The sequence below is a fragment of the Echinops telfairi genome, unplaced genomic scaffold (assembly GCF_000313985.2).
Source record: "Echinops telfairi isolate 266 unplaced genomic scaffold, ASM31398v2 ScPeMD7_6;HRSCAF=24_0, whole genome shotgun sequence".
Lineage (NCBI taxonomy): Eukaryota > Metazoa > Chordata > Mammalia > Afrosoricida > Tenrecidae > Echinops > Echinops telfairi.
In genome coordinates, this window is record NW_022103902.1 from 11,758,547 (window position 1) to 11,776,871 (window position 18,325).

At 44.0% G+C, this 18,325-nt stretch overlaps 1 protein-coding gene across 1 annotated transcript in view; it reads left to right on the forward strand.

Annotated features, from left to right (window-relative positions):
* Window positions 1-17,534, forward strand: part of NECTIN3 (nectin cell adhesion molecule 3) — a 126,301-nt gene extending 108,767 nt beyond the window's left edge. Inside the window, exons 8-9 of the mRNA XM_030884432.2 lie at window positions 16,422-16,484; window positions 17,210-17,534. Coding sequence (XP_030740292.2) covers window positions 16,422-16,484; window positions 17,210-17,392 — 246 coding nt within the window. The 3' untranslated portion in view covers window positions 17,393-17,534. The remainder of the gene's footprint in view (window positions 1-16,421; window positions 16,485-17,209) is intronic.
* Window positions 17,535-18,325: the final 791 nt, after the last annotated feature.

Consider the following 18,325-nt stretch of genomic DNA (forward strand, 5'->3'; position numbering starts at 1 on the left):
GTCACTGGAAGTCAGAATCAACCTGATGGCAGCGAGTTTGCTTTTGTTTTGTATTGTTTTCTCTTTGAACATTGATTTATAACCCAGTCTTGGAGCTTCATCAGTAAATGCTTCAAGTTCTCTTGGCTATCAGCAAGTAAACCTGTGTCATCTGCTTATTGGAGTTTTTAACTAAACCTTCCTCCAATCGTGTTGCTTCATTCTTCATCTAATCCAGTTTCGTGGATCATTTTCTCACCATATAGATCGCATGAATAGGGTGAAAGGACGCAACCCCGGTCCACACCTTCCCTGATCTTACAGCCGTGTAATATCCCGTGGTTCAGTTCCAATGACCGCCTCTTGGTTTATATAAGTTCCATATTTCCCACTTGTCTGTGTTTTCCATGGTTTGTTAGGATCCACACAGTCAGATGCCTTTGTTTCATCAATAAAACACAAATCAACATCTTTCTGGTGTTCTCTATTTTCAGCCAAGAGCCATCTGACATCAGCAATGATAGCCCTTATTCCAAGTTCTCCTCTGTATCTGTCTTGAATTTCTGGCAGCTCTCTGTCTGTGTATTGCTGCAACTCTTTTTTGAATTATCTTCAGCAAAATACTTTATGATAGCTTACCATTATATAGCATTTATAAGTATTAGCTCATGTGCTTCTTAATAAAAATCTGCAATGCACATGTTGTTGCCCCCATCTTATAAATGTACACACCGAAGCTCGGAGTTAATGTAACTACATCAGGACTCCTCGGCTCTGAGAGATACCAGTAGAACCCACACAGTTTGATGGGAGAGTCCACAGTGGATTACAAGCACTGCAGAGATCACTGGCCTGGGTGTCAAAGAACTTGGATTCAGATACGTGTTCCAGCTCTGTTGTGAGCGAGCCCTTGAGGAAAGCCCTTTGCATCTCTGGAACTCTCTGCTCAAGAAAGGAAGGCCATTTGTTTATAACCACACCCCACCCAGAATCCTTCTTGAGAATCTTCTTCGGACCGTTTAGAATTCTTCAGATGAATGGACTAGGCAAGTCTACTGCTTTTGATTCTTCAAGGATCGCAGTCCTTAGTAGCTCTGTGATCTCTCAGCTTCTAGAATTGTGCCCCAAGGATGCTCAGCTGCTGCAATTTGAAACAGCATCCTTTCTTAACCCATCAGGGGCCTTTGCATCTCCACAGGACAAACTAGCCCATAGTTCCATTTGAAAACTATTTATAGGGAGCTATCCTATGACTCCACTGCACATAAGGTGGGGGAGTGGGGGAGGGGCAACTCTTAAATTAAAAACAGTTGAAATATATATGTCATCTTGTAAGTTAAGAAAAAGGAGGGGGTTAGTTTAGCTTTGCCTTATGTGCCTATAGGAGTATTCTCAGAAAAACCTCATCAGCCATCCACCTTGTTAGAGGTCTGTTGCACAGATTTATAGCCAAGTATTTAAGGTGGATATCCACCACCACCCCCACCCCTCCCCAACATTTCATAGAAAAGGGAAAAATCTGGGCATTTTGCTGGCAATCATCTAAATATCCTGAGCTTTTATTTCTTGTTTTGAATTAAATACAGATTCAACTCCAATGACAGATTTTTTTTTTTTTAAAAGAAAGAAGCAAAGACATTGGGGGTTTTGTACTGCGGGACCTCTTGCTTTCTTCTGGACACCTGACATATTCTTTACTTTCTCTTAGCGAGAAAGTCGAGTTCAAGTCCTGTGATCTGAGTGTCGAAGCCCCGATGAGGCAGTGGTCCAGAGTGAAAGTTCAGAGAGTCAGAACCCCACCAGCCTGGGAAGAAAGGTGTGACCGTCTGCTTATGTAACTATTTCAGCCAGGAAACCAACCTCGTAAGGCAGGTGTACCCTGTACTATAAAGTCTCCATGCGTTAGAAGCAGTCTGAGGGCAAATAACATCATCTTAGTGCATATTTTCCCTGGTGTGGCATCTGCTTGCTTTCCACTGTCCTTTTTCTTCCCCTGTCCAATTGTGTCCTCCCCATCTACGCACATGTGTGTTGTACGCCTTGGTCACCTTGGTGCAGAAGTGTAAATGAGGCTAAGTTAAAATAAATACCAGCCCCCATGAACTTGAAATGCTTTATGTACCCTTATGTTTTAATAAGCCCATTTACTAGAAGGGTGGGATTAAGAGAAGCTCCTCTTCACCTGTACTTAAAAGGCCCTAAGTTAGCCTGAATCCGACTTCACAGAAAGTGAATTTGGATGACCTACAGAGCCCTGCTGGCGGGGTGCTTTCTGTGTTGGGCTGCTGCTAACCGCAGGCTCAGGCGTTTCAAATCACCTGCAGTCTAAAAGGAGGACTTTGTCCTCCCTTCGACATTCACAGCCTCAGAAACCCACAGGGGCAATTCTACTTTGTCCAGAGGGTCACTATGCATCAGAATCCACTTGGTGAAGTGTTTTCGGTTAGTTTTTGTTGGGTTTTGTGTGTATGTGTGTGTGAATTACATAGCTTCTCTATGCATTAATTTTGAAAGGCATTTACATTTCTGTGTAACATACTATCATGACATGGTGTCGTGCTCAAACATGGTCTCCAAAAGAGGAAAAGAGAGTCAGAATTTTAGTTGAATTGCTGAATGTGCCAAGCAGTGAAGCTCGTCTTGAATGGTGCTGCCATACCTGCTATAAAATTCTCCACCCGAATTGTTATCAGGCGGTGTTTTTCCTGTTGGCCTCTCTCCTTGATCTTCCATCTACTGTGTGCCTTGGCAGGGGGTCTCATTTCTTCCCTGAACGCAGTAGAACGCCGACCCAGGTCTGCTGTGAAGTGCCGCGCACATCTTCCTGAGAACCTTTGTCCGCCGCCCCTATTGTGTGTGGAGCTTCCCCGAATTCTCCAAACCAGAAAATGAGATCATCATGGAGCACTTGGACCTTCTTTAGAGGGACGGTAACGGGCTGCTTTTTTGCAGCTTTTGAAGCCACGAACTTTGAGTACATTCTTTCCCCCCTCCCTGTCAAGCAACTTACATAGAAATGCCACATTTAAAGCCAGTCAGAGAAAACACAACAAAAAGCCAGCCTCCAATCAAAAGCAAAAGAGAGGTCGTCGCAGATGGTGCTTTGATGTGTTGCCCATTCCGAGCCTGTGAGGAAAACCTGAGTCCTCTTCCAAGTGCACGCCACTCTTCTTTAGCACAACGTCTCCACGCGGTGAGCACGCCAGGTCTGTCTCTGAACCTGCAGCTGCTCCTCATCTCCGTGCACGCAGCCCGCTCTTTCCTCCATGTGATAACATTTAACTGTTCCCCCTTTGTGGCATCTTGTCATTTCCAGGTCTGGAGCAGCTTTCCCTCTTCTGGAGCTTTCCCCTGTGATCATAGGTGATCCTCTCCATCGCATTCCTCCACTCCTCCCTGCTTTCTCAGCGGGTCCAGAAAGTCAACGGCATGGGGTTTCCTTGGCTGTGCCCGGTCCCTCCTTCCTCCTCTGATCTTACACTTGCTTCCATGCCTGTAACATAAGCTGCTCGCTCCCTGCTTGGGTTTTACAGTCTTTGTAGTCTCCAGCACAGTAAGCACCAACCATCCTTTCCCCTGATCAGGCCCCTCTGATGCACATCCTCCTCCAAAGAGCTGGGCCTTCCTTTCTCCTTTCACTGTGCCTTTGTGCATCGTGTGTCTTCCTGAATGGAATGAGATCCTTCTCACTGCTCAGTTAGTAATCATAATCTCACCACTTATGATCCACACGACTGTCCCTTTCTTTTTTTAATCATTTTTGGGGGCTCATACAAGTCTTTCCACAATCCATAATCCATCCATTGTGTCGAGCATATTTGTACATTTGTTGCCCTCATCATTCTCAGAACATTTGCTCTCTACTTGAGCCCTGGGTATCAGCTCCTCATTTTTTCCCCTCCCTCACAAACCCTTGGTAATTTATAAATTATTTTTATTTTTTCATATCTTATACTGTCTGACGTCTCCCTTCACCCACTTTTCTGTTGTCCATCCCCTAGGGAGGAGGTTATATGTAGATCCTTGTAATCGGTTCCCCCTTTATACCCCACCTTCTCTCAACCCTCCCAGTATCTCCACTCTCACCATGGTCCTGACGGGATCATCCGTCCTAGATTCCCTGTGTTTCCAGTTCCTATCCGTACCAGTGTACATCCTCTGGTCTAGCCGGATTTGTAAGGTAGGATTGGGATCATGATAGTGGGGAAAGGAGGCATTTAAGAACTAGAGGAAAGCTGTATGTTTCATTGTTGCTACACTGCACCCTGACAGGCTCATCTCCTCCCCGTGACCCTTCTGTAAGGGGGTGTCCAGTTGCCTACAGATGGGCTTTGGGTCTCCACTCTGCACTCCCCCTCATTTATAATGATACGATTTTTTTTGTTCTTTGATGCCTGATACCTAATCCCTTCGAAAGCTCGTGATCACACAGGCTGGTGTGCTTCTTCCATGTGGATAGTCACAACTGTCCTTTCCACCAAGATGTCCTCTGGTCCTTCCGAGCTTTCATGAAGCGCATTCATTCGTATTTCCTCATTAGTCTCTCCTTTTGTGCAAACTTCCAAATTCTGCAGACTTGATTCAAAGCCTGTGAGTATTTCCTGCTTTGGCTCATGAACTCTCCCTGTGCCCTACTGCTAGTACTTAAACCCCAGATCTTCCCGGGCTCTGAGGACCTGGCCAGGTTGTGGTGGTCATGACGGGCCAGGTTCATGGTTCTCAGCCCCTGCACCTACAGGTGTTGCTCCCCTGGCCTGGGATCTGCTGTCACCGGAGGCTTAGGAGTGGGCCTCTGTGACCTGACCCCACCAAACTGATCCTGGTTGTCCTCGGTGTGACCAGGTGAGCCCTCTGCTGTACCCGTAAATTCTGTGCCTTCGCTAATACTGTCTACCTTCCTCTCTCCCTGGATCGTGCTGACTGAGATGGTCCCTGAACCTCTGCCACTCCTAGGGTCTGTCTATACGACGGCACTTCAAATGCTTCTAGAAAAGTAGGCTTAAAAGATACTCTACCATCCACAATTCTAAAAAACTCTAAGCAGGGTCACCCACAAACCAGAGTCACTCCAGCTTGGGCAAAAAGAAGTTAACATTATTTTTTGAGTTGGTATTTTAGAAATAGAATTTCTCCCCTCCACTGTTTCTGCCACAGTCCATGCTTAGCTCCGCCTCCATCGTTCCTTTGTTTAAAATCACGGAAATGCTCTCCACAGAGTGGCTCACTCCTTTCACGACCAGGTGACGGTCATCTTCCATTGGCCTTTCCCAGGCCCACACTGAGGGGACCATCTCTTGGTTTAGTGGTCAACTCCTGGTGCTGAGCATCCGGCTCACTGCCCGAGTTGGGTTCCCGGTCCCGGTGTTTGAGTGTGGGTTCTCTAAGGCTAAGGGACGTGCCAGACTGATCCTGCTGGTGGTCGTCTCTCTAATGGCAAGCCTCTATCTTCGGTGGGTTTTATATTTACAAGATTAGTGTCCCTGAAAGCTATAGGAAGTGGTTGGTGGTTTCTCTTTCTGTCTCACGACCACTTTACCAGGTTTACTTGTAGTACTGTTTATCATCAATAATATACATGTGTATATTTTCCTTCAGAAAAAGATGAGAAAAACTCCAAAGAAAAATATATGTAGATATGAACTAAAGATGTTCAAGCGATGCTTTGGTAACGTACAGAAAGTGAATATTCAGCAAATGGATAGAGATCTTTCCATATTTCATTCCTGCTCCTGTGATTTCACCCTAATAGGAAAAAGTAGATTGTTGGTAGGGGAAATGGTTCTTGCATTATCTCACAGTTGAGTAGAAAGGAGCAGCATAGAAATGGTCTCATCCTGTTTCCAGGCTGCCTGTTGTTTCAGAATCTAGCAAACTGCACGCGGAAGATTTGGGAAGGCCTTTCTTCTCTTCGATATCTCTCTCGTAAAGTTACTGACCACTCGAAAGTCTCACCCAGAGTCTCTCCACCTGCCTTCCACCCTCCAGTGTCACAGCTCCAGGGGCCAACAGCTTCGTTGAAGACAACTTAAAAGTTATTTCAAAACCATACAAAAATGAAGTGTCTAGGAGATAGAACTGAATGATGGGAAATCGGGTAGCATTTTCAAGGAAGTCACGCTTATGCAATCACATTCTTAAAACAAATATCTCTTTTCCTTTTAATTGACATGTAAGTGTAGATGTAGAAGAGTTGGGAACAAGAAAGAAAATTATATACAAGATTGAATAAGAGATTTAGGGATCCCCATATGAAGCATGTCTAGATAGGAATTAGACTTTGGTTCTGATTGTAACCTGTACAGATCTTACCATTACAGCCTCTAAGCCATCCCAAAGGAACGGATATTTCTTCGACATGTTTTATTGGTGAACATATCTTTTCACAAGTAGCATGTGGCTATAGAAAGGTTAATATGCACTTAGTGGCTTGGTGTGATATATATGTCCAACACATGAAAAAGTGATTAGCATCGGTGAGGGTGGGTAGGTGCATGGATATATTCCATTAACAGGATTGAAAATATACCTTGTGTACAAATTTGGTTGATCTGGTGATGCCTTAAGGCAAAGAGTTTAAGAGCAGAGATACATATTGCACATTGACAGCATAATTTGACTTCTGTTTTTACTGCACAGGTACTTATTAGCTATGGAAAGTAACAAATAAGAATGCATAGCCATTTAATTTGTGGCCACAAAATAAGTGACTGGATTTATGATCAGGGACATCTTAAATTTGTGTGTTGGTGTTTAGCTGGCCTGCAAATAATTTTCCATCACCTTCATCTGTCTACTTTAATTCGATACCTCACTTTGCATACATATTACAGTTTAGGTGAAGTATCACTTTCTTGTGTATTTGAATGCAAGGATTAAGTGCGACTATAAACCAAGATAAGAAATTTCATTAAAATTTGTCATATCCAATTTCACTTTGAAAAATTAAAATCTAGAATGCATGCATTCTTGTTAGAAATAAAGAGATTTATTTACCAACAATAAGAGGGAACAGTGTCTTTCCTTTGGATAAGACAATATTTTCAACAAAAACTAGGATGCTATAATTCTGTCCACCACTGTCTGTCAGTTTGTCCTATTCTGGTGGCTTGTGTGGGACTGGGATGCTGGCAGCTATGTATGTCACTGGTACTTCACATGTCTGCAGAATTACCCAGATTAACCAGGTTTCAGTGGACCTTCCAGACTAAGAAGAGACAACCAAGAAGCATTCAGCTCCCACTTTGGAGGAAGAAGCCACTGAAAGCCTTATGCATAGCTCCAGAGCATTGTCAAATACTGAGTGTCTAGACAGCAAACTGAACATTGTGGGAGATTCTGCCAGCAGATGGGCCTCTCGGGTCCAAGGACACTGGAAATGTGACTGAAGGGGAGCTCATTTCTTAGAGGGGAGTAGACCATGGTGACCAAGTTGGGTCGAAGCCTGTGGGAGTAGAGCCTTCAGTATCTTCATTTGCTGATGGGGCACAATACAAAGGAAAATATAGCTGCAAAAAGCAAACGATTGGAACTTGGAATGTATGAAGTATGAATTTAAGAAAACTGGAAGTGGTCAAAAATGAAATGGAACACATGAAGATCGATATCCTAGGCAGTAGTGAGCTGCAGTGGACAGGTATTGGTCATTTTGAATCAGAAAACCATATGATTTACTATGCCAAAAATACCACAATCAACAGGAATGGCGGGGCATACATTGTCAGAAAGGCTCTTGATAAATCCATCATGAAGTACAATGCTCTCTGTGATCAGATGATATTCAAGCCTTGAATTGTAATTTTGAAAGATTCTATAGGCAAAATACCGAATGATGCAGGAAGCATCGAGAGAAGATGGAAAGAATACATGGAGTCACTGTACCAAAAAGAACTAGTCCATATCGGAAGATAGCATACAAACAAGACCCAGTGGTGCTGAAGGAAGAAGTTCAAACTGCACTGAACGCATGAACCAAAAACAAAAGTCTGGGAACTGATGGAATACCAATTGCAATGTTTCAACAAACTGATGACACTTTCGAAGCACTTACAAATCTGTGCCAGGAAGTTTGGAAAACTTGACCAACTGACTGGAAGCAATCCATATTTGTGCCCATTCCAAAGAAAGGTGGCCCAGCAGAATGCTCAAACTATGGAACATTGTCCGTGATACTGCACACCCAAACTATGGAACAATGTCAGTGCTACTGCACACAAGTAGAATTTTGCTTAAGATCCCCCAACAAAGGTTGCAGCAGTCCATTGACAGAGAACTACCAGAAATTCAGGCCAGATTCAGAAGAGGACATGGAACACGGGAGATCGTTGCTGATGTTGGATGGACCTTGGCTCAAAGCAGAGAATACCAGAAAGATGTTTACTTGTGTTTCATTGACTATGCAAACACATTCAGCTTTGTGGACCCTAATAAACTGTGGATAACCTTGAGAAGTATAGGAATTCTGGAGCCCTCATTGTGCTCATTCTGAACTTGTACCTGTATCAAGAGGCAGTTGTGGAAACAGCACGAAGGTAGACTGCATGGTTTAAAATCAGGAAAGGCGTGTGTCATAGTTGTATGTTCACACCGTACGTGGTCAATCTATATGCTGTGTAAATCATCCGAGAAGCTGGATTGTATGAAGAAGAGTGAAGCATCACGACTGGAAGAAGGCTTACTAACAGCCTGTGAAATGCAAATGACACAAAGTTGCTTTCTGAAAGTAAAGAGGAATTTAAGCACTTGCTGATGAAGATCAAGGATTGTACCAAGATCAAAATCTTTACAATTGGACCAAAAGCATCATCATGATAAATGGAGGAAAGGTTGAAATTGTCAAGGATTTTGTCTTGCTAGGATCCACAATCAGTGCTCATGGAAGCAGCAGTCAAGAGATAAAAAGATGTATTGCATTAGGTCAATCTGCTGCACAAGGACACAGGTCAGGGAAACAAACGGGGCGTTCTGTCACCCAGTCATTCCAGAAACCTCTGCTTGGGCTCTGGTGGAAGAAAATGCCACCACAAATCCTACACATTAACCCAAGTTTCTGACAACAAGCAAAAACAATATTCCCTTGGTCTCCAGTGGAATGAACAGAATAACAAGCACACATGGAAGTGAATGAAAAAGAAACGAGTAATATAAAATACATAAGCAAACATTCAGAGATGAGTTGAACTCCCAAGACTGGCTCTTGTTCACCCTCAGTGTGGAACTGGACTCATCTCATGATTCAATTGTAAACTAGCCACTAGACCATCTATAAGGCGAACACGCTGTAGAAAATCCAACATGTTAGCTCAGCCGGGCAGTACTTAGCCAAAGACAAAGTTAGTAGGAAGGAGGCATGAGAGAGAAAACAAGAGAAGTGGTGGGATAAACGATGGTACGTTCAGGGGGTTGCAATCGATGAGATGAAACAAAATATGTCTGAATCATTCAAGGTAAAACCGATCATCTGTTCTCTAAACCAATTCGCAATAAAAATTTTAAATCACACACAAAAAGATACAGAGTTTCAAGGGAGGCATAAGAGGAGAGCGTGTAGTATTTTTCTAATATTTTCTGTTCTATTTTTCTAAGAGTGAACCAAGATTTCAAGCAAAACCAAGGCAATTAATATGCTAATTATTCTTTCATTCTGCATATAATACACACTTTGGGATTCTCTTCTACCCTCAGAATGAAAATACAAAGGATTATAAATGTATCCAGTGATATAAGCAGGAAGAACTTGAAGTGGGGAGGCATCATGGGAACAAGCTCATTACATACACACTCACCACCTTAGGACCTAGGAACCCTGGTGGCATAGTAGGCTGCAGGTTGGGCTGCTAACCACAAGGTCAGCAGTTTGAAACAACTGCCGCTCCATGGAAGAGAGATGACAGTTTCTACTTCTGTAGAGATTTACAGTGTAGGAAACACAGGAGCGGTTCTACCCTTTTTATAGGGCTACAGAGAGTTGGGATTGACCTGATAGCAGTGAATTTTAGACAGGACCCGAGGGAAGAGAAATAAATGGTCTTTTAGCAGGATGGCAACAAGCTTTAGGTATCTTATTAGACTGAAGATCTAAGCAGTAAAAAAGGCCCTTTTGGTATTTAGGAAGTAGAAGTTTTACAGATGTGTTTTCAGTTTTTGTGTGTTTTTTAAGATGGGAGAAGTTTGAACCTGTTTTATGTGCCCGGAGGAAAGAATCATTGTCCAGAAATGGAAGAGATCCGAAAGATGGGAAATTATCTAGAAGTTCTTGTTGGAGTGGAAGCGGTTTGCTGAAGTAGAAAGAGCCAAGAATGGTGGCCTTGAAACGTAAGGTGCTTGTTCTTTGTGGGGCTGCCAGGTGACGCTTCCAGAGGTAAGAGGAAAAGGGAGTGAGATGTCTAAGACTTCCCTGGTGAGGGTCTTGTTGCCCTAACAGAAGGATAGTGAGAAGAAATCCTGCTGTCTCTGTGCTGAAAGTTCTAGAAGAGGCTGATGTCCAATGGGGATAAGAATGGGAGCGGGGAGCTGATATCAGGGCCTCAAGTTGGAAGAGAATGCTTTGAATGATGATGGCAGCATATGTGCAAATGTGCTTGACACACTGGATGAATGCATGGATTGTGGTAAGAGATGTAAGAGTCCCCAATAAAATTATTAAAAAATAAAAAAAAAGAATCGGAGGGAACATACTTGGGGAAAGTTTGAGAACTTAGAATGTTTAAAAGCAATGTTTACTGTTTACAGATTACTTTCAGAAAATGGGGCCACACGGAGGACTGCATCAGGGGAAAGAAGGATAGAGCATGTGGGGAGTGAGATTATGTTTGCAGATAGAGGTCCAAAAGGAACTTAGATTGGGCCACAGGGACAAAGGTTCCAAAGGAGGCTCTTGTTGGAAGGTTTTCCACAGCAGAACAGCGTGTCCAAGCTGACAGTAGGCCCCAGGACAACAGCAGCTTCGAATGCCAGTCCTGTGATCACTGAGACTGCACCGTAACACCTCCAAAGGCTGTCTGGAGGATTTGAGAATATTATCCACGTGGGAACCGGTTAAAATAGAATTCGTAGTAGAAAGAGGTTTCAGTTCATGGTTGCATCATAGAAGGTAAAGGGTTTACTAAGGTCTCAAATAATAAAACCTGCAAAGCTAGCGTTCTCAGTGCCTTGGACCCAGGATGAAAAGTCCACAGGAATTTAGAAAATCAAGAAAGTGAATGTGGCTCAATAGAAATCACTGTAAGCTAGTAAGCGTGAGTAGAGAAGTCCAAATTATGTATGACACACATACATATCCCAAGGCTTTTTAGGGAAAGCTGAAAACATGATAGAATAATATGTGAGGGGGCTTCCCAAAGCTTGTGGAAAAGTTCCATGACCTTTTCATTCCATGTTTCCTGGACCTTCTCGAAGAGCGCTCCTAAACGGTGTCTCCCTTGGCTACGTATTACAGTGCATTGATATAAAGCACTAAGCATATGTAGTCCTGGGTGTTGCAAGAGGTTTGCAATTGGCTACTAACTGAAAAGGTTGCAAGTTCAAACTCACCCAGCAGCTCCAAAGAAAGCAAACCCTGTTGGTCCTCTCCGGCAGTTCTTCGCCACCTGAGCTCATGATTTGGAGGCTGACTTGACGGCAGTTAACAACAAACGTGTGACTCTTTTCTACATACTATGGCCATTGACTAATAAGGTCAGTGTGGACCACATTTCCAGGTGGTTTATGGATGGCCAGGAAGACAACACATATACCCATCCACTAGCACAGTAGATTAAGTTTCATATCTATAACCTGTGACCATTTCTTTAATATTGGATTCGAAATCTTACCAGAAGTCGAATGCCACAACATAGAGGGGCGCGTGCGGATCGGTCTTCTTTAGCCTCTGCTCCCTGAGGCATAGCTGTCTCTAGGGTCGGCCAGGCACTCGTCTCTATAAATAATGTGATTGATTGGTCTATTACAGAAGTCACGGGGTCACCTGACCGAGAGTGAAGATTTAGGAGAGTAGGTGAAGAAGTCGTGCTGCTTTTTTAAAGGATGGTCCAGTCGTTGTGCATGACAAGTCTCACTAGTGTCCCACTGCTGTGTCTTCATGTTCAAGTCTAGGAACTCCCTCTCTCCATTGTTTTGCTATCATATGTACTGTGTCTGACTAACTGAACAAAGGAGCCGTGTGGCCGCTTTCCTCTGTCACTCACGAAGTCACCATGAGTCAGAAGCAACTAAATGGGAACAATTTTTTAAATGGGGAAAAAAAGTAGCAGTGCTATTGTTCATGAAACCCTTTGAAATCCCTTTGTATGGAAAGAAGCAGACAATGTTTTGTTTTTTTACTTTTGGGGGGATAGAAGTGTTGGATTTTTTTTTTTGCCTGTGCAGTTTCCTGTGACCATTTCTTTAATATTGGATTCATAAATACCCTACATCATCCATTGCCCTACCAATGAATAATGGCTTGCCGGGGCTCGAAGGTTGTCTCTGTGCCTCGATGATGACCAAATACCGGTCTTAACCAGAGAGAAAGGTAATTTTTTTCTACTCATGTTACATTTTTCATTTTGATTTTTTTATTAATAAAGCATTTTATTTGGGGCTCATATATAAAACAATCCATACATCCATTATATTAAATAGATATGTATAAATATTGCCATCAGCAATTTCAAAACGTCTTTATTTATGAGTCTCGTTATCAGATCCTCTTTTTTCCCTCCCTCCCTCCCCCTCCATGGTCACCCTCATGAACCCTTAATATATTATATATTGTTATTTATACATATCTTAGATCGTCTCTTCTATGCCTTCACCTACAATCCTGGTGTTCCTCCCCTTCGAGGGGGATTATTTCGCCATCATTGCTATCAGTTCCCCCTTCCTTTCCCTTCCCTTCCCCTACCCTCCAGAAGTCCTTACTCCCATTACTGTTTCTGAGGGGTTTGTCTATCCTGAATTCTGTAAATTAAAAGTTCTCATCTATATCGATGTATGTCTGCTCGACTAGCTGGATTTGCGAGGTAGGACTGAGATCCTAATAGTAGGGGGAGAAGGATTAAGGACCTAGAGAAGTGTTCTGTGTTTCATCCATGCTATCCTGCCCCTTGGATGTATTTTCTCTTCTGTCTAGCCCCTCTGTGCTGGAATGCCCAGTTATCCCCAGATGGACTCTAGGTCTCTACCTTGACTCCTCTCCTTGACCTTGATGAGGTTGTTTATTTTTGAACTTCTGATGCCTATTCCCATCGACACCTCAACATAAACAGAGAACAGCAAAACATATCTTCCAACCAAATCTCTTGAACTCTTGAGGCAATCTCCCTAGCAAGTGACCACACCCCTGCTTTCCACACACAGCACATGAGTGGGAAGGCAAGGCAAAGGGGCATACGCATGCTTCATGTTGAAGTCTTTTCTAGTTTGTTTTCATTGCAAAAGTTGTGGCCTAAGAAATTATTGTTAAGCACGGAACAGAAATGACTACCATCTGGGTGAACACTATCTACTCCTTCATAGACACTTAGGTGGCTAAGAACACAATTTGAAGAGCTTCCCTCTTCAACAGAAGTGCCAGTGTTGGAAATCAATTCACACACTTAGCCCTGTGGGGCTACTGAAGAAAACAGTGTGAGCTCGCTGTGAACATGTGTCTGTCAATGGCTCCTGGATGCTTATAAAAGAAGCCGTGTGCTATGATGGGTTTTACTACCTTTCCCTTCTGAAAAATCAACACAGATCTTTTTGTGCTTTATTGGTGTGACGCAGGGCCTACCTGGAGTGGGAGAAATCCATTTGCACATAAGAGATCATTTTGTAAACCATCCTGATACTTCTTCAAACAAGAATGGATTAACTCCTCAGTGGCTTAGAGAACCCATGTCCCATCCTTTCTATGGGAAGGTTTTTAAACTCCCCTCAGTCCAGTAATGCTAGTGAATCCTTTTTCAGTGGTCCAGAAAGGGAAGTGATAGGAATGATCAGAAACAACAAGGAGAGGAAAGGTAGTGCTTGTTTTAAGATCTGCTTTCATTTTCCCTCCTCCCCAGTTCTCTTTTTCTTAGATCCCTACCACCTTCATCTGACAAAGTGAAAATGCAGGGCCTCTTATTTGAAAATTAGGATGATCAAGAGAGCAGGACCAGGGCTCTGGATTTGAGGTGGGTGAGAATTCGCCCTCACTGAGTTCTCACTTCTGCCCACCTGCCAGATATGCCAAGATGTGGGCAGGGATACACAGTGTACCCAAACCTTCCCTGAAGCAGTGCCCATGATGCTGTGAGGACAGCCCTCACCACTGTGGCAGGAAGGGGAGATCAGCATGGACAGGGAGCCCCAAGGAGTGGGGCATGAATGGCTAAGAACCCATAGCAGAGAGGTTGATTGCTGCTGACCTCACAATATACGCTCCACTGTCGCACCAGACCACTTAAATTCCACGGTCTCTGAGTCAATTCTGACTCATAGGGACCCTAAAGAATGAGTAGAATGACTCCGTAGACAACCACATCTGTGGAGCAGCTGGTGGGTCAGAACTGCTGACCATGGTGAGCACCCCAAAGCTTAATCCACTATATTGCCTGGGCTCCTTATCGAACTACTTAGAAAACGCAAATTTAAAATAACTCACAAGTTTAAGGTGGCAAATACCAAACACGGAACCCCAAGTGAGGCCCTTGTGAGCACAGGGTTCTACAAGACCCTTCATACATACATTTAGGAAGCTATCCCTACCTTGAACTTCTATCAAATGCACCTTTCATATCTACTGGCCATGGAGAAAGCACCCTAGACTCATGCTGAATGTAACAGGGAAACACATTTGTTATGGGTGGTTTATAATATGTATAAGCGTGCCACGAAAATTTGAGATTTGGTAAGTAGATTCCAATAAATTCACTATGTAACTGCTGATGTCTTACTATCCTAGAACTCCAGGCCAGGGGATGAGGGTGGAGTTGGATGGTGAAAAAAGGCTCCCTGTTTACTGGGACTGAGCAATACAGTGATCAGAGACTACAAAACAAGACAGACGCGTGTTGTAATAGAGGTCTAAACAAGAAGCAATAGGAAAACGGAATAAAGTTGATACTTTGGGAACTACAGATAAAACTTGCAGAAAGAAGAATGATTTTAGTCTGTGATGGATGGGTAGTCATCCAGCTGCCAAAGATTAAGGGACAAGTGCCCCAGGCCAAGGGACAGAATGAGCAAAGTCCATACATAGCCTGCTGACATGTGTGCCCACGTGGCTGAGATCCCCAGTCATTCTCGGGGTATTTATTCAACATCTGTTTTCTAGAAGCAGAAACAGGGGAGATAAGCATACAAGATTTGTAATTAGACAAAGCTCTTTGAATTAAATCCACTAGTTATCAGTTGTTGGCCTTAACACCTTACTTAACCACTCTGAGCTGTAGCTTTAGTGTTCTGTACAATAGAACTATTGGCTTCCAAGAATTATTATTAGGATTATGGGAGATGCTGTTGGTAAAATATTCTAAGAAGGGGGCCAGTAAACCAATCATCGAGTAGTTTATAAATGCTCTGAAAGCACAATGTACAGAAGAGTGGCTGAACTTAAGCAGGGAACCCTGGTGGTCTCGTGGGTCCCACACAGGGTTGCTAACCTCACAATCAACCAGCCCCTCCGGGGAGGAAGGGTAAGCGTTCTACTCCAACAAAGAGTTTGAGTCCAGAAAACCCACAGGGGCAGTTTCACTCTGCCCTGTAAGGTCACTCTGAATCAGAATCCACTTGGTGTTAGTGAGTTTGTTCCTTACCAGGGAGCTCTGATGGCCTTAGGAGTTAAGGATAAAGACATGCAACCTCTGAAACCCAAAGGGGCACCTCTCCCCTGAAGGAGTGAGGTGGAATTTTGATTTGAGTTCAGTGCGGGGGCGGAGTAAGGGAGGGTGCTGTGTCTTGGTACACCCCAGAGGATGCTGGGCAGGGCTTCAAGGAGTAGGTAATAGTAGTGTGTGTTTATAAATAAGCCCGAGGAAGTTTCCTCCCTGGACAATTCTTCTTAGGGTTTGAAAGGAGGGATCATCTTAGTCATCAGGGCAGGTGGGGCACAGCGAAGGAGCAGGCAGAAGAAGGATGACCCCTTACCCGAATAAAGATGACAAAGAATGGTTCTTCATGTCTTTCAAAAGCCTCAACGCTTCAGACCTCTGCGAGGAGAACAGGAAAGAGGCAGTCTTCCCTTTGTTGCAGGCGCTCTGTGCATGTTTGTTTGTTTGTTTGTTTCAGAGGATGCAGAGAGCCCAGAGAGGGTGGGAACCTCAAGAGCTGTAGTTGCCGCCCTCATCCTTGTGCGGAACCCTGTTGCTTAGTTTGTGGACATTGGAAGCAAGACCTGCGTGTTTCTTTTTAAAGTCAGGTTCTTAGGGTTGTTAGTGGGCCGGTATGGTGGTCTGGTCAGTGACTTAAACGATGAGGCCTGTCATGTTTTCTTTCTCCAGACTGAACACTTGCCTGTACAGACTCCATTCAAAGAAAGAGAAGTTGCCAGTCTTCAGCACTCTGTAAGTAACATGGCCGAGCTGGTGGCTAGCGCGCTTGCTAACGTATCATTTGATTTCCACCAGTCAGGTTGTTACTTTCTCTCCTGTTTGAATGTCTCCAGTATGGTTTGGTAAAGATCATAGGCCTTCCTGCCACTGTCAATTAGTCTAGTTAATTAAAGACACCACAGAGCATCATGGGGAATGCACTATGCTGCAGTCGGGGTCAGCTATGGCCCACAGGGAACACGGAGCGATGGAGAAAGGCCAACAGAGAAGGATGTGTTTGGTGCCTGCTGTTTCTCACCCTCACGAGACCTGGGATCAAATACAACTTCAATTCGCCGCGTTCTTCCCTCATGACCCAGAGAGGAATCTTGAGGCTTCTGTTCATGTTCGTCTGTTTCATTGAATTCCCAGGATTATCTTATGTATTCACTCCCAGCTGGAGGCTCATTGAGAGATTCCTGAAGGTCACAATCATGTTCTCTAGCTCACCCAAACCCACATGAGCTCCAGAGTTTTAAAACCCAAAACTGAGAGCAGTGGCCATTTAGCCATGCTTTGGAATTTAGGGCTAAGTCCTTCTTACTCAAGGTATTGTGAGCAACAAATAATCCCCTAAATTATTGGATTTCACCTTGCCATTCGGTAGCTTGTGGGAGAATAACTCAGGGACTCACACAAGGTCGTGGATTGTACCCTCTCCTGTCAGCAGTGTTTGGATTTCTCTTTCTCTCTTGTAGAATGGACCAAGTAGCAGGAGGTTTGACTATGAAGATGAGAATCCATTGGAGGGAGATGGGATTCATCCGATGTACCCTCTCTACAATCAGATGTGCTACCAAGACTGGAGCCCTGGCAAACATCTTCAGAATGACGAAGACCCCGAGCCAGTCTACATCAACCCACGAGAACATTATGTGTGATTTTCCTCTTTTTCCCCAAACGGATGTTCTAACAAATGTTTATTCTTAGATTGAGGAGCGAAACGGAGGAGGCCGCCAACAGTTATGATTTTACTCTCGCTCACATAAAGCAAACTCCATCTGATTGTGTTGGAAGTCTTAATGAGTGACTTGGAGCCAGTGAATCTCTTCGCTCTGTTAGGGGTTTCTGCGCCACCAGCGCGTTGGTGAACTTGAGCATGGAGCTGTGTGTGTTCCCGGGGCACTGGTGTTCAACTGCTACCGTTTGGCCTACGGCAGCAGGTTCATTTAAAAGTCCAGCAGCAATCTGTGATCACCGCAGAGATTCACTCGAAAGAATGGGCCCCACTGGTCATGTTAACCTCACTGGGTCTCAGGTAGGCTGGCCTGTTCATCTCTCATGCAAACGGGCAGGAAAATTAGTTCAGAATCAGTTCAACTCATTATTTCACAGCCATTTGGCTTTCCCTGCCGTGCGTAATATCATTACAATACCCGTGGACAAATACAAACCTGAGGGAGAAGACAAAACCCCTTTTGCAATATTCCCCCTCCCACCCCCACCCCTCAAAACACTGGCAATTTAAACGTTCAGTCTATTGGTTGCTTTGAATTCTTCTGATGTTGTGATCCGTGTTCTGTCTTGGTGTCTGAGGTCCTGAGGAACACCTATTTCTTGTTGTTATCAGTGAACTCTTGGTTACCTGTGTGCTAACAAAGGTTATCCTCTGGCTCCGCCAGGTTCCCACAGTCCTTGCCTTTGTTACACAGATTAGTGTATTTCCCACCTGTTTAATCCTCAAAGCCAGCCCCGTATAAAGGATGGGCAGCCTTTAGCTTCGCCCCTCCTCCCTTGTAGTATTCTACATGGCAAGCTCAGCTTTCACGATGGAAACTTCTCTCCAACTAATCTCACCCACAAAGGCATTTGCT